The following is a 16,052-nucleotide window of genomic DNA, read 5'->3' as shown; positions in this document are numbered from 1 at the left end:
CATGGAGCTCCAGGAGGCCCAGGCAGAGATGGTAGAGGGGGATGGGAAGGGAAAAGGAGATGACGGAGAGAAAGTGTCCCTGCAACCCAGAGCCTTGTCCATCTGTCTTAAGTTGTTAGGGGGCTTGTTCCTTTCAGACTATGATAAACGGTACCTGTTCCCCACCCCCGCAGGAATGCACAGGCGCACAGAACTGTATACCATTTCAAGTGGGGTTGCTGACCCTCTGCCACTCACCCTGGAGGGCCCCTTTAAGAACCTTTGGTGTTATTGTTCAATGCTCCCATTTTACGGGGTGGAAACTGAGGCCGCAGACTGGGCGAAGGGTTTGCTCCAGGCCACAGAGCAAGTCTGTATCAGAGCTGCAGAGGCTCAAGGAATAGAAACCGGACCTCTGCCCTGCATCTGCGTTGCGGGAAGAGAGGGGACAGCGCCCACCTGCCCGGGTGGCGAGGGAGGCGGGCGAGCCGGTGGGGCGGGGCTTACCCGAGTCCCGCCTCCGCTGCCGGGTTCGGGGGCGGGGCCTCCCTCCAACCTGCACCGCTCCAACATGGCTCCGCGTCTGTGCAGCATCTCTGCGGCGGCGCGGCGGCTGCTGGGGGGCCCGGGGTCGGGCCCCAGGGACGTTGCGGCTGTGGCTGCGGCGCGGTAAGAACCGGGCTGGGCCTGGGGCGGAGCGGTGCGCCTGGGGGCTGCAAGAGTGAGAGCCAGGGTCTGGACCTGGGGGATGGGCGGAGACTCGGGCTTGCAGTCTAATGGTTAGAGGCCGAGGGCGAATCTCTAAGCCTGAGGAGGAGGTCTGGGCAAAGAATGGGGGAGGTGGGAAAGGTGGGCGCAGGGTCTTTGTTCTGCTGGATACTTGGCTCTGGGCAGAGACCGAAGGACAGGGTGAATGGGAGGGGCAGGCCCTGGGCCGTGGGGAGTGGGAGCTGGCTGAGGGCGGGAGCAGTGGCCTTTTCCCTGGCCTTTGCGGTGACTGTGAGATGGGCACCCCGGGGACTTCTACGACAGGCAGCTCCTCCCTCGGTTGGTTCCGGGGGTCAGAGGTTTGGGGAGCAATGGAGATTGCTAAGGGCCGTGGCTGCACAGACCCTTGGCTTCCCAACCATAAACAGCGCAAGGGGAGCAAAGGAAGCCTGAGAAAGGGTGGGCGTTCTCAAGGTCACTCCCCCTGCCGTCCTGTGGCAGCACCGAGTCTGGACCCAGGCCTCCTGACACCCTGTGGTCCTTGCGCCACAGCTGGTGGCCTTCTGGGGGAGGGAGGCTGGTTGGACCCGGCCCAGAGCCTGGTCTTTTGTTTGGTCCCTCCTCTGGGCCTCACTGCCTGGCCCTGGGCGCCCCGCCCTCCTCCCTCTGGCGCCCTCTTCTTCCCCCATTTCTGCTCTTCCCACCCTCTACACAGTTACCTGTCCCTCCCACTGGACCATCCCCTCATCTTTCTGTTTCCCCAGCCCTTGGCTCAGGGCTCAGGACAGCGTGTGCTCAGGAACATTTGCCAGAGAAGTGAGGACACCTGTCCCCCGACCTGTGGAAAGGAGGCAGGGGTCTGTCCTGCCCAGCAGCCTGGGTGTGAAGCTGTGAGTTCTGTTAGATTTTGTTGTGAGACGCTACAGAATGTTGTGAAGTGGGGTCAGGAGGCTGGAGAAAAGGAGCCAGGCGCGTGCCCTCACCCCGTTGTTCAGTTGCTAAGTTGTGTCCAACTCTGTTGCGACCCCTTGGTTTATAGCCCGCCAGGCTCCTCTGGTCATGGGGTTATCCAGGCAAGAATACTGGAGTGGGTCGCCATTTCCTTCTCCAGCTTCCCCACCCACCCTGTTGTTATTGTTCAGTTGCTAAGTTGTGCACGACTCTGAGACCCCATGGACTGCGGGACGCCAGGCCTCCCTGTCCTACACTATCTCCCAGAGTTTGCTCAAACTCATATTCATTGAGTAAGTGATGCCATCCAGCCATCTCATTCTCTGTCACCCCCTTCTCCTCCGGCCCTCAATTCTTCCCAGCATCAGGGTCTTTTCCAATGAGTCAGCTCTTCACATCAGGCAGCCAAAGTATTGGAGCTTCAGCTTTAGCATTAATCCTTCCAATGAATATTCAGGGTTGATTTCCTTTAGGATTGACTAGTTTGACGGCTCAGTAATTGGGGAGAAAGCTCATGACATGGAGAGAACCTAGAGTTTGCCTGGCACCTACACACCCAACTCAGCCTTTTTCAGTGAGGTGATCTTGCATGAATTATTTGGCCTCTTGAAGTCTCAGATTCCTCATCTGTAAAATGCGGGTGAGAAAGTAGAATGATTTCACAGAGTTGTTGAGGATTAGCAGTCCTGTGTAAGGTACCCAGCGCTTGGTGAACTTGCAACAAATGTTGCCCCTTGCCCAGGCCTATGTCTCAAGCAATGTCTTCATGAGTCCCTTATAATGTCAGGGCTGAAGGGGCTTTGGGAAGGTCATGTTCTATGATCCCTTCATTTTCCAGATGAGGAAATCCAAGCTGGGGGCAGGACCTCACTTCTCTAGCCTTACAAAACTGGTTGGTGGTAGAGCCAGAACATCAAGAGACCACAGGAGGAACATAGGCCGTGTAGGCAGCCTGCTGCTCTGTAATCTTGGACGAGGTGCTGAACCTCTAGGGCCCTTGGCTTCCTTCTCTCTGAAGTAGGATTGGAGGTCCCAGCCAGGTGTTTTTTGCAGGATTGCTGTGAACGTGCTTGGATTCATACTTAGCAAGTCTCTCAAGGACTGCTGCGAAGTTACCTGTGCCCTGGTTCCCACCTTGGATACCTGGGAACATCCCCTCCTGCCAATCTCTGTCTGCCCCCATCTCTCTGGAGTCCCTTAGGGGGGCCCTCTGGCCTCTTGAGCTCAGAGTGGGGCTCCTGGAGTTCAATCACAGTGTGGGCTTTGAAGTCAGATGTACCTGGATTGGAATCCTCTTGGCCATTGGTTAATTGTCCTTGAATAAGGCCTGGTACATCTCTGGGCCTCATTTTTCTCTATTTTGTTTTTGGTTTTGTTTGTTTTTGAGCCTCATTTTTCTCAAAAACATACTGTGAAGATCAGTTCTCAGCACATAGTAAGTGCTCAATACGCAGCAGTTGTTCCTGCTACAGAGTAGTCCTGTTGTTAAAAGGACTTAAGTTCTTCCTGTATGTCTTCTAAAGACATTATTGTGCGTGTGTGTGTGTGTGTGTGTGTGTGTGTGAGTCACTCAGTCATGTCCAACTCTTTGTGACCCCATGGACTGTAGCCCACCAGGCTCCTCTGTCCATGGAATTTCCAGGCAAGAATACTGGAATGGGTAGTCATTCCCTTCTCAGGGATCTTCCCAACCCAGGGATCGAACCCAGGTCTCCTGCATTGCAGGCAGACTCTCTACTGTCTGAGCCCCCAGGGAAGCCTGACAACATACTTGTGGAGCAGTAAACAGAAACATGGGCCCTTTCTAAAGCCAGCTGACTCCAGACAGAAGAGTGTTTCAGAAGATGCATAGTGCCGAGCTTCCTAGCGTGTCAACCCAGGACACTCCGGGGCGGTTTCACGCGGGGTGGCACCAGACCGCTGATCCCTGTTGAGAGTGCCAGTGTGTCTCTAAAGTTCTCATCTGGGGCGGACATTTGTTGAACAACTCCCAGGCTAAAAGTGTTGTGCTGGGTACCCTAGCGGGTGGAGAATGTCTGCTCCAGGCTGAGGGGAAAATAGGAGAGGTGGGCTTTTTGTTTGTTTTTTGGCCACGCAGCGTGTGGGAACTTAGTTACCCACCAGGGATCTAATGCGCACCCCCTGCACTACTGGAAGTCCCAGGAGAGGTGTCTTTATGGAAGGGGTTGAACTGGTTTTTCTAGGCCTAAGGGGCATTCTTAATATAGTTTAGATAGCAGAGTCTTTGGTGTTTCTGGGATAATTTACTGAGATTACATGAAAAAAGAAAGAAATTGGGATTACCTTAGAGCAGTGATCCTTAAGCCTGAGCGTGTGTCAGAATCCCCTGGCAGACTTGTTAAAACCCAGATTGCTATGCCCGCCCCCAGAAGTTTCTGTTGCAGTGGTTCTGGGTGGAGCTGGAAAAGCTTTAACAAGTTCTTGCTGCTGCTGCTAAGTCGCTTCAGTCGTGTCTGACTCTGTGCGACCCCATAGACGGCTAACAAGTTCTTAGGTGATGATAATGATAGGGAATCTTGGATTGGTGGTCACCAAATTTAGAAGGGAAGTGGGGACTTCCTCCGCACATCCACTGCTGGAGGCTTGGGTTCAATCCTTGGCTGGGGAACTAAGAACCCACAAGCTGAGTGGGGCAGCCAAAAACAAATAAAAAAGAGAAAAATGTTTTTTAAAAAAGGAAATTGACTTGAAAGCTTGGCAAAATAGATTAGAGCCAGTGGAGACATCTAGCCTTGGTTTACAGGCAGTAGGGAGCAACAGAAGATTTTCAGGTGGACAGATAGCATCACAACCATGGTACTTCACAAGACTGATGGGCAGGTTAGGAAAAAAGAGGACAAGTGGGAGCCAGGAGATCAGTTAGGTAGGAACAGTGATACTAGCTGCACTGCTGTGTCTGCCCTTTTCTCTGCGAGGCACATCCAGTTGCCCTTATAGATGAGGAAAGTGAGGCTCAGAGAGGTGTCGCTGAGCTGGGACTAGTCCTGGATTTGTCCAGAACCTGTGCTCTTAAGCAGTAACTCTGCTGGTGGTGGGGGGATACAAAGGGGCCCTGCATCCTGAGTCCACACACGGGGTCCAGGTCCACCCTCTCTCTGCTTTCCTACCTCCCGATGTCGTCATTTTCATGTAGCTCTGTCTCAGCTCCCCCGCACTCCTTCACTCTCCCCCGGCGTGGGCTGAGCGTGTGCCGCGTGCCCAGCACTCTTCCAGGCCCTGGGGAGACAGCGGGGGTGCACAGGGAGAGAGCATCGCAGGCTACATGGGGCTGCTGCCAGTGGGAGACGGCAAACGGCACATACCAAACCCCCAGATTCTACAGTGTGTTAGAAGGAGCAGTGGAAAAAATAGGGAGCAGGGTGAGAAGGGTTGGGGAGCTCAAGGACAGGAGAATGTTGTGATTTCATTGAAAAAGTGAAATTTGAACTCTTGAAATGTGAACCTACAGGTGCTAGCTTCAAGTTCAGACCCTTCTCTGGGATCTTCTTGGGACCTGCAGAAAAGGTCTTTGGAGATAGGCTGCGCCGCCCTGCTCTTTTGACACGTGGGGAAACCGAGATGCGGAGGCAGGAAAGAGGAGGTGGGAAGAGTTGGGAGCTCCCGGACACTCCCTGGCACCCAGGTTCCAGGCTCTCTCTCCAGGGCTGGCCGCTTGGCTGTTTATCTTGGTCAATGCTGATGTTAATAAATTACTCAAGGCCCAGTTCTGGAGCAAAGGTCTTGGTTGACAAAGAGTAGGAGTTGCTGTCCTCTCGGTCACCACCCCTTCTGGGGGACACAGCCTCTCTACATTCAAACCAAAGGTCAGGTCCTTCCACCAGTGGCTTTGCTAAAAAACACCTGCTTCTTTAGAGTATCTCCCTGATGCTAGTTCCCCTGGTTGGTACCTGACCTGACGGGGGCACTAGCTTTAGAAGAGAGAGCTCTAGGCTCTTTCCAGAGCTCTCTGCCCCAGTTTGCTGTGTGACCTCAGACAAGTTTCTTAACCCTCCCACCCATGACCTTCTATTTTCTTGTCTCAAAAATGGAGATACGAATAGTATTAACGTTATATTCTCGTTGCGTAGATTCAGCAGGATCCTGGTACTGACAAGCTGATCACGGGTCCCTGGCAGAGGCTATCCTCAGCCAGTGTTAGCCATAGTGAGGCTCTGGTCCCCAGTTTCCACAGACCGCATTGGCCATCTGATGACAACTGCCTTTTTTTTTTTAATTAAAATTTTTAAAACACTGAAGTGTAGTGTTTGCCTGGTGGCTCAGATGGTAAAGAATCTGCTTGCAATGCATGAGACCCAGGTTCAATCGCTGGGTCAGGAAGATCCCCTGGGAAAAGGAATGGCTTTATATATATAATGACTTTTTATATATATATTCTTTTTCAGATTTTTTTTTTTTTTGACTGCATGGTATGCGGGATCTTAGTTCCCTGACCAGGGATCAAACTATAGCCCCCTGAAGTGGAAGTTCAGAGTCTTAACCACTGGACCACCAGGGAAGTTTGTGCCTTTTTGTTTTTAATGAACCATTACACACACAACGGTAGAAAGCCTATGAATTCAGAAATATTTAAAAGTTTTTTTTTTTTTTTAGCTTTACAAAAAATTTTCATGAATAACGAAAAGTTTAACCATCTTCCTCTTCCCTCTCCCAGGTAAGCAGTATTAACGGCGTGGGGCTGAGAGTTCCCCAGTGGCCTAGTTAGGACTCGATGCTTTCACTGCTGTGACCCGGGCTTATTCCCTGGTCAAGGAACTAGGGTCCTGCAGGCCGCCTGGTGTGGCCAAAACCAAACAAACTAACAAAAAAAAACAGTTCGGAACAAATCCTTACTTCCCTTTCCTCTGTGCTCATACAAATATATCATCATTTTTAGGGTGCTGTTCAGATTTTATCAGTCTCAGTGCTCAATGCAGATTTTGGAGAAAAGCAATACTTTGATTTGCAAGACATTTATTCTAGCCGTAGGAAAGGCTCGAAAAAGAAGAGAACTTGCTGATGGGGCCCCCACAGCCAGGCTCCTGGGCTGGAACTCATCTAGCAAGAGGCTGGCATTTCAGGCCTGGCTACAAGCCTCACCGCTACTGCTAAGTAAAATGATTTACCACCTCTGGCAGCCCAATCATAACCCCAGCCGGCTGGGATGTTGTGTGGGGGAGTGCAGTTATGATCTGGCAGGACCTGGTGCTTAGTCCCCCTGCTCTGAACAAGGCATGTCATTTATTCATTCAGCCACGTGCACAGGGCAGGTATTTGTCAATTAAGTGTTGGCTGAATGAATGAATGAATCTTGCCTTCTGATGCCTTTGACCCCCTCTATCTGCCTTTATCTGCCAAATCAGCCCTGGAGATTTGGAAACTGGCCAGATCACCTCCATCGGAGAGCTCACCCAGACTTCCAGGGGCCAAGATCAGGCTCACTCATCTGGGCTCTCCCAGAGACCTCTGGCTGTAACTGTGCACTTCTTTCAGCGGACTGAGACCTCCTCAAGGACAGAGCGTGCGTGTCTCAGGCGCTCCATTTGTGGGGGCTGCATCAGGCACGGGCCAGGTGTCGTGTCAGCACTGGGGAGGACCGTGGGTGCAGGCTTCTCGTCAGAGGGGACAGAAATTGCAAAGAAAGCGCACAGTGAAAGAATCTAGTGTGTTCAGGGGGAGGCGCACCTGGAGAGCAGGATGTACAGGTCGGGGGTGGACCGGAGGGGAGGCTGCCAGCGTAGGTTGGGCTGTCACAGGTTTTAGACACCAGGCCAGATGTGTTTGGGGTTCACCCTTTTGGCAAGGGATACAGTTGCAGGGTCCAAGTGTTGGACCTCTTAGAAGGGGGTGAAGGGGAGGCAAGGAGGCTGGAGAGAGAGGCGGGAGGTGGGGCTGCCTCTCGTGGCCTCCTGAGGCTCTGCAGAGTTTCAAGAAGCGAACTGGGCAGCCAGGATCCCTGTGGCTGGCTCCAATGACATGAAATCCGCTGGAGCTGCCATGGGATTCTGTGGCCCCATTCCCAGAAAAGTGGGTCACCAGCCTCGGGAAGCACGGCGTCTGGGCAGATGGAAGCAGGTCCCCCTTGAACTCCTCTGTCCCGCAGCTTCTATTCCAAGGACAATGAAGGCAGCTGGTTTCGGTCCCTCTTCGTACACAAGGTGGACCCCCGGAAGGACGCCCATTCCACGCTGCTGTCCAAGAAGGAGACCAGCAACCTCTATAAGATCCAGTGTGAGTGGCTGCTGAGTCAGCTGACCTGCCTTCCCGGGGACCTGCGAGGCTCCTGCTGGGGACTTGAAGAGGGTCTGGGACATCTGAGCTGTGCTGGGAGCCCAGGCCCTGTGGGGCTACCCCATCCCAGCTTCCCACACCCCCTCCCCTCGCTTCACCTCCCGTTCTCTGTCCTCTGTCACAGTTCACAATGTGAAGCCCGAGTGTCTGGACGCCTACAACAGCCTGACGTGAGTGAGCCTAACCCTCCCGTCCCCACCCCGCCTGGATGGGGGACTCTGTCCCGGCCCTGTTCTCTGTGCACAAATCCGGGGGCTGTAGGTTTCAGAGCCACACGTCCTGTGCGGCCTCTGCATGTTAGCGTCCTGAGGGCCTGAGTTGGAAGCCTTATCCCAGGAGCTCTGGGGGCTGGTGTGAGCCCTCCCCCTTCTCTGTGACGCCCCCCCACGCACAGGGAGGCTGTGCTGCCCAAGCTGCACCTGGATGAGGACTACCCCTGCTCGCTCGTGGGCAACTGGAACACATGGTACGGGGAGCAGGACCAGGCAGGTGAGCTGCCCACCCCCAGCACAGATGGCTGCCCTCCATGCCCCCGCACAGCGGTGCCCAGAGGGGTCCTTCTCTGCGCAGTGCTCATGGGCTTCCTCCCCTGCTCACATCTGTGATGGCTCCCTCGGCCCTTGGGGTGGCCCACAAGGCTCTTGAGCCCTTCCCTTCCCTGCCCTGCCTCGGGTCTCCTCTCGCCATGTCTAACTGCTCACCGCACCATCCCACCCCAGACTTCTTTCCGTTCTTCAAGTGGACAGGTTTTCCCTCTAGTTCCAGGCTGTTGTTCCCCCTGTTTCATTTCATCAGCCTGAAGCTCTTTCTCCCTGGCCTCCTTTTCTTGGCTCACTCCTCTGCTCACCTTTTATTTCGGTGTAGACATCACCTCCTCCTGGAGGCCTCCCCTGATTCCCTCCACCCGAGCTGGGTGAGGCAGCTCTCCTGTCTCCCCAGCCCCCAGGACTTGCCTCTCCACAGCCTAGACCATGTGCCCTGTTGTGTCTGCCTCCCAGTGGGCAAGGCCCGTGCCTGTCTTTCTTCACCACAGAATCCCCAGGAGGCCGTACATATTTATAGAATGAACAGGGCCTCTTGTCTGAGCTGGTTCCGTGCAGCTTCAGGAGTACCCCCAGCAGGCCCCATCCCATGTCGGTTGGCACCAGCTGTGAGGACCCACACATGAATTTCGTTCACTCACAGCATCCCAGCCACTCTGAGGGGCCTTGGCGTTTAGATCTGTGCTGTCCCGGGAGGTAACCACTAACCACATGCAGCTATTTAAATTTCAGTTGGGTAAAGTTAAATAAAAAGAAAAATTCAGTTCCCCAGTCAACAGAAGCCACATTTCAAGTGCCCATTGATAGAAATATGTGACTCATGGCTACCATCTTGGTGGGCACAGCTGTAGAACTTTTCCATCAGAGTAGAGAGTCCTTTCAGACAGTACTGATTAGACTGCAGATAGCACAGGGGGCTCCTCTGGCCCTGACAGAAGGTCCTCTATGCTTCCCTTAAATACTCCCAGCAATGGGGAGCTCACTATCTCACAAGCCAACCTATCTCATCTTTCAGTTGCCCTGATAATAGTATTTTTTTTTTTTAATCTGTGATCTGCAGTTAGGTAGATTCTCTTAATCATTTATTCTGTTTCAGCAATCATCAGCACATTGATAGTGGGGTAAGAAAAAGCCAACTGTCTTCCATTGCACCCCTTACAGTTTTCCCATTTTAAGGTACAATTTAATCTGTTTCTGTAGTACTTCTCAGGTTCTCCTAAGTATTTGCTAATTGAGAAATGAACTTTGAGTAATGGGAACTTGAATTTTAAAGCATGTCTATATTTTGGGTGTCTTGAAGGGTTGTGCATCTTGTAGAATCAGGTGGGGAGCAGACTTCCTGAGGAATCCACATTTTAATGAATTTGTAAGAACCCAGTACAGAGGCTGTGATTAAAAAAAAATGCAAATGGCGCAAAGAATTTTCATTGGAAAGTAAGCCTTCCTCCTGCTCGAGATCCCGAAGCCTCAGTTCTCTGGCCCCAGGGCAGCTCCTGTCACAGTCTCTCGGGTCTCCGTTGAGAGACGGTGCACAGCCCAGCATCTCTGGATATGTCCCTCCCTGCCGAAACACCCGTGGTAGCATACCGCACGTGCTGTTCTGTTCCTTGGCTTCGTTCTGAATTCACTGTCTTGGAGTAATCCATCTCAGCCTACCCGCCCCTTCCTTTGACCCAGCCTACCCCTCACAGACCTGCTGTGAGGTCAGCTTTACACGTGCCGCAGCTCCTAGGGTACAAGTTCACTCTGATCTTCTTGTTGCTCGTTAAGGAAGATTGGTTGGGTGCATTATTCTCAAAATGGGGACACTGAGGCCTAGAGGGGTCAAAGGCCGCTTGGCAGAGCTGCAGCTCAAACCCTAGTCTCCTAGGCTTGTGTCTGGGGTTTCCCCTGCCCAGCACTGCCCCTGGCAAGGCAGAGGAACTCAGAGAGTCTTGATGCTACAGAGAACTGGCTGGAGGCTCCTCCCATTACATACACATGGAGCTTGGTGGGGGCAGAGCAGGGCAGGGTCCCCGCAGCCCCCTGACCTGTGCCTTCCTCCCTGTCCCCACAAACAGTACACCTATGGCGATTCTCAGGGGGCTACCCAGCCCTCATGGACTGCATGAACAAGCTCAAGAACAATAAGGTACGTGGGCATCCACTCGGTACACCCCTCTGGATGCTGGTTCTGACTCAGCCCTCTGTTGGGGGCTGCCTCCACCACTCCCTGGGGCACACTGGTAGGGGGTGGGGCACTTCCTGGCTGCTGTGCCCAGCTCGCCTAGCCCCACCCTGCCCACAGGAGTACCTGGAATTCCGAAAGGAGCGGAGCCAGATGCTGCTCTCCAGGAGAAACCAGCTGCTCCTCGAGTTCAGCTTCTGGAACGAGCCACAGCCTAGAGCCGGCCCCAACATCTACGAGCTGAGGACATACAAGCTCAAGGTGCCTCCCCCCTTCCCTGCAGCAGTGTGCTGTCCAGGGACCCTGAGAGGTGGGGGGTGGGCCCAGTGCCCCAGCGCCTGGACTGGGGCTTCTGGCCTCAGAAGAGGTGTGTACGCACGTGTGCATACATGCACGCTCAGGTGTGAGTCAGGGCCCCTGAAGGAGGCCAGGCGGCCCCTGGAGCTGGAGAGACAGTTTGCCAGCTCCACCCAACAGTGAGGCTTGAAGTCCCAGGTAGGGGCTCATCCCCCCTCTGCTCTGGTTCTCTTTCAGCCGGGAACCATGATCGAGTGGGGGAACAACTGGTGAGTGGTCGTGCCAGGGAGTTGGGGGCCCCTGATCACCTGCTGGGCCTCCTTTTCCGGGTGCTGTGGCAGAGAACACGGCATCCTCTGTGCCTCGTGGCTCCAAGAGCAGGCGACGATCCAACCAAGGGGGTGAGGATCCTCCAGACCATTGGGGTGGAACACACAGCCAGCAGCCGCACCTCCGTCACCCAAGTCCCCGATCGGCTCTGAGAGCCGAGGGCTCTACCCCGGGCTCCTCCCTCGATGCGTGACTGAGAAACCAGCCTGGGGTCCCCGCAGAGGGCCCTTTGCACCCGCCCGGGCCTTGGCCCCACACTCTTCTGCCGTCCCCAGGGCTCGGGCCATCAAGTACCGGCAGGAGAACCAGGAGGCAGTGGGCGGCTTCTTCTCACAGATAGGAGAGCTCTACGTCGTGCACCATCTCTGGGGTAGGCTGGGGACCCTCCACGAGCCCTCCGTGGCCCCCTCCTCTCTCCACTGTCACTCTGCGTCGACACTGCGACTACATCAGTGTCCCTGTGGAGCTTAACGTTCTAGCAGAGGGAGACACCACCTCAGACAGAAACTAACAAGAAGGATAATTGCAGATTTTTACAAATCATCAAGGGACAGGGAGAAATAATGAAGACAGACATGGAAAGCTTCATTGGCTTGAATAGACCAGAACGTCTTCCTAAGGAGGTGAAATGTAAGCTTAGCTACAGAATGAGGAGTCAGCTGCAAACTGTCAGAGAACGGTGTTCCAAGTAGAACAACACGTGCAAAGGCCCTGTGGCAGGGAAAGGCCTTCGGGGTTTTGAGGCATGCATAGGAGCCCAGGGTGGAGGGAGTGGGGAAGAGAGTGGGAAGATGGGGCTTGGCCAGACTGCACTGGGTCTTGCAGGCCATGAAGATGAGCTGGGACATATGCTAACTGCAATGGGAGGCTGCTGCAGCGTTTTAAGCAGTGTGATACGGCCTAGCTTGCGTTCTAATGATTGCTCTGGCTGCCATGTGCTACGTTAAGAGCACTTTGTAGGGGAGCAAAAGAGGATGTAGGGCATCAGGAGATGGCTACACTAGCTTGGGTGGGAGAGGATGCCAGCCTGGGCAGTGAAGATGCTGAGAGGCCCACAGATTCACTGGTCTGGAGGTGGAGCTAATGGGACTGGTGGATGAACTCTCTGCGTGGGGCGGGGAAAGACAGCAGACTCTAGGACTCCCGGACTGCTGCTTGAGCAGGTGTGTGTTGCTTAGTGAGACCCCTGGAGGAGCAGGTTGGAGGGGTCAGGAGTGTACATTTGGTCCTTGGAAGTATTACCTTTCAATCACGGACACATCTAAGTGGACAGCGGGTACATTGTCAAGTGGATCTGTCAGGTGGACACTGGATATTTGAGTCTAGAACCTGAGGGAGAGTTCTGGGCTGGAGATATACATTTGGGAGTTGTCAGCAAATGTACTGACTGTCAAAGCAGACAGCAAAAGCATCCAGGGAGGAAGAGATAGCAGGGCAGGGTTTGGGGCAATGGGAGGAGGGCCTCGTGCTGGGTATAGGCTCGGGTCCTCTGTGCCCCAGAAACGAGCCCAAGCCTTATCCCACAGCCTATAAAGACCTGCAGTCTCGGGAGGAGACCAGAAACGCTGCCTGGAGGAAGAGGGGCTGGGACGAAAATGTCTACTACACAGGTGAGCACCTCTTCGGAAGTCATCTGCCAAGAGCTCCATCTGAGAATGGAATCCCCTCTGTAAGGAGATCTAGCCTCACTTGATTACCTCTCCTGATGGGGAACTCACTTTCAGGACAGTGAGTTCATAGGTTCCTGTCCTGGTGGCATGCTCTACAGATTGCAGGCTGTCCTAGGTGAGTTCTCGAAGGGGCAGTAACCCAGCCAGGTGGTCTCTGCCTCAGAGAAGTGTTGTGGTTGACCACACAGTGCAACCTTCACCTTCACCTCACTGATACTTTTTCTGCCTGTAAGATGGCGATGGTGATGGTGCCTCCCTCGAAGGACTGGAGGGAGGGTTCCAGGAGCTAATTTATAAAATTGTAGCCCAGACTCCAGCACAGAGGAAGCACAGTTTTTTTCAAGCAAGGTTTTTGCTTAGGGCATTTGCCCCTTTGCTGGGCCTCTTGAGAACCACCTGGAATCAGTACATGCTGATTGAGCGCTCACTGTGTGCGGACTTCTGGTGGGAGGGGATCAGGAAGTGCAGAAAGAACGTGGGCCTGTTTTCTCCTGAAGGCACTTACAGTTGAGCTTGCACACTTACCAGCTGGTAAATGCATCTCCTGATGAGTTAGCTGGAGCCTCATTCTTCTCAGTGTGGTCCCGGATGACAGTGTCATCCTCCCCTGAAAGCTTATTAGAAATGCCCAATCTCAACCCGCCCTCCCCACCCCCACACACACTGAATCAGGATCTGCACGTGAACGAGAACTGTAGGAAATTTGGAAGCATGGTCAAGTTTAACAGTGCTGAGCAGGAAGAGTCTGACCACCTGGGTTACCTTGGCTGACTGACCCTCTCTGGACTACAGCGTCCCCACCTGTAACATGAGTCAGTTGAACTAAGTCAGTGTTTTGCAAACCTCAGCCCCTTGGGGGACACCCTCACAGCTTGGGTCCTGCCAGTTCCCTTCTGGTGCAATTATTTTCTTGATCTCTTCCTTTGAATCCCCCTACCCTGTTCTTTGCCTAGCTTTGTCCTAAGCAATAATATCTGTGAAGTCTCTTTTACTAATAAACAATGCTCGTTTTCTTTCTCTTCTTCAAATTTTGAAAGCTGCATTTTGTCATAACTTCAGTCCCCTCATATCCTGTAACTTGGGAGATGTGGCTCTCTCCATAGGCCACTCCAGGAGAGCGGGGGGCTTTAGCTATCTCAGCATCCCAGGCTTCCTCCTCCTCCTTCAAGGGACAGTTTGCAGGGGTTGGCTCACCTCCAGCCCCTTCGTGATCTCTGCCTCTCTCTCTGCAGTCCCCCTGGTGCGACACATGGAGTCTCGGATCATGATCCCTTTGAAGATCTCACCTCTCCAGTGATGCTGCCGCTGCCTCCATCTCCTCCTCCCTCTGCTTCAGGGTAGCCACGGACAGAGGAGCTCCCAGTTCTGCGGTCTTGGTTTTCTCTCCTACCCTGTGGACTCTAGGGGGTTAGTGCTCAGGTCAGACAAGGGGGAGCTGAAGGATGATGGGGTTATAGAGACTTGCAGCCCTGCCCAGACCCTTCCCACCTCCCCTGCCCACTCTTTCCCCTGTGCAGGAAGCAGTTTTTAATTTCTCTGAATGGAACATCAACCTTTTATGTCTTCTCACATTTCTTCCTCAGTTCATTTCAGTTCAGTCACTCAGTCGTGTCCGACTCTTTGCAACCCAGGCCTCCCTGTCCATTACCAACTCGCGGAGTTTACCCAAACTCATGTCTATTGAGTGAGTGATGCCATCCCACCATCTCATCCTCTGTTGTCCCCTTGTCCTCCTGCCCTCAATCTTTCCCAGCATCAGGGTCTTTTCAAATGAGTCAGCCCTTCACATCAGGTGGCCAAAGTACTGGAGTTTCAGCTTCATCAGTCCTTCCAATGAATACCCAGGACTGATCTCCTTTAGGATGGACTGGTTGGATCCCCCTGCAGTCCAAGGGACTCTCAAGTGTCTTCTCCAACACCACAGTTCAAAAGCATCAATTCTTCGGCGCTCAGCTTTCTTTATAGTCCAACTCTCACATCCATACATGACTACTGGAAAAACCATAGCCTTGACTAGACAGACTTTTGTTAGTAAAGTAATGTCTCTGCATTTTAATATGCTGTCTAGGTTCCTCCTAAGATTTCCCATCTCAAGGTCACCAGTTCATAATCATCACCCTGGAAACCCTCAGTTTAGCTTAAGTTGCATAAAAGGTAGTGTGTCCAGTGATTAAAGGTGGTCTGGGAGGAGGTTAGGCCAGGCCAGGCTCTCAGGAATTCCCTGTACTCCACTGGGCCACCCACTTGCTGGACAGTCTGAGCCAAGACCCTCCTGCTGGAAAAAAGCCTAGAACTGCCTCAAGAAGCAAAAGGGAAAGCCCTCAAATTAGCTAAGTTGGCAGGATGTCCACATATTCCACCCAGAAAGGCTGAGAAAAGGAATGGGAGCTGAGAAGAATCTGTGGGAGGGAAACATAATGGAACAGGAACCCAGAAGGTAGAACTTAGAACTTGGATTTGAACTGAAGAATTTGGAATACAGAATGGGGAAGACAGAGGTGACACAAGACCACTTGGGGAGGGGCTTCTAATACAGGACTGCTGAAGAGAGATGCACCTCATTCTCCCCACACCAAGAGGTTGAGATCTGAATGAGCTGTTCAGCCCTTCTGTGTAGAGAGAGGCTCCTGCTCTCCCAACTGCTCTCCTACTGGCAGAGCTACGGGCTAGCTCTTGTATTTCCCTCACCCTGAATTCCTTTTCTCCCTCTTCACAGTCTATCAGCCCTACCCTCATTCTCCTGGGCCATCGGGTGTGTGGAGTGGGGTCAGTGACTTTGGAGGCCTTCTCAGTGATCCTCACACCTCACAAACCTCTGGGTAGCTTGATTCTGCCTCCCTTTCAGGAAAACTTGTGCTGGAGTTGCTGATGGAACCAATTAAATATTTACTATAAACCATGATGTCTTTTCTTCATCTACAAGGAAATTTGGCAGGTGACCCCTCAGGCAGGGCCAGCTTCTCAGGTCCACCTGGCTTATCTGCCCCACTGGTGGATATTGTGTTCTCTGAGATTCTGTTGGGGAGGCCCTCTCACTAGGGCAGAACTGCACAGCATAACCAGGGATTTGGTTTCTACCTTCAGATAAGTAGAACGTACTGAACCCCATCTGTGCGATTC

At 53.2% G+C, this 16,052-nt stretch overlaps 1 protein-coding gene across 2 annotated transcripts; it reads left to right on the top strand.

The window, feature by feature from the left end:
* The first annotated feature begins 536 nt into the window (after positions 1–536).
* Positions 537–15,814, top strand: NIPSNAP1 (nipsnap homolog 1). 2 transcript variants are annotated; one of them, XM_068989707.1, is made up of 10 exons: positions 537–648; positions 7,739–7,866; positions 8,051–8,096; positions 8,321–8,415; positions 10,529–10,599; positions 10,756–10,896; positions 11,170–11,201; positions 11,538–11,632; positions 12,789–12,872; positions 14,165–15,814. In XM_068989707.1, the coding sequence occupies exons 1-10, from the start codon at positions 551–553 to the stop codon at positions 14,227–14,229; spliced, it is 855 nt and encodes a 284-aa protein (XP_068845808.1). In that variant the 5' UTR covers positions 537–550; the 3' UTR covers positions 14,230–15,814. The 2 variants fall into 2 exon arrangements, with proteins under 2 accessions (XP_068845808.1, XP_068845809.1); XM_068989708.1 differs by having other exon boundaries at positions 551–588.
* Positions 15,815–16,052: the final 238 nt, after the last annotated feature.

This window comes from Capricornis sumatraensis, chromosome 17, assembly GCF_032405125.1.
Source record: "Capricornis sumatraensis isolate serow.1 chromosome 17, serow.2, whole genome shotgun sequence".
Taxonomy (NCBI): domain Eukaryota; kingdom Metazoa; phylum Chordata; class Mammalia; order Artiodactyla; family Bovidae; genus Capricornis; species Capricornis sumatraensis.
Note: the sequence above shows the minus strand (reverse complement) of the source record. Positions and strands in the feature narration are given on the sequence as shown.

Coding starts and splice junctions, on each gene's coding strand:
- NIPSNAP1 (XM_068989707.1), top strand. CDS start 551: ATGGCTCCGCGTCTGTGCAGCATCTCTGCGGCGGCGCGGCGGCTGCTG. Junction 649..7,738: donor GCGGCTGTGGCTGCGGCGCG/GTAAGAACCGGG, acceptor TCTGTCCCGCAG/CTTCTATTCCAAGGACAATG. Junction 10,600..10,755: donor ACAAGCTCAAGAACAATAAG/GTACGTGGGCAT, acceptor CCCTGCCCACAG/GAGTACCTGGAATTCCGAAA.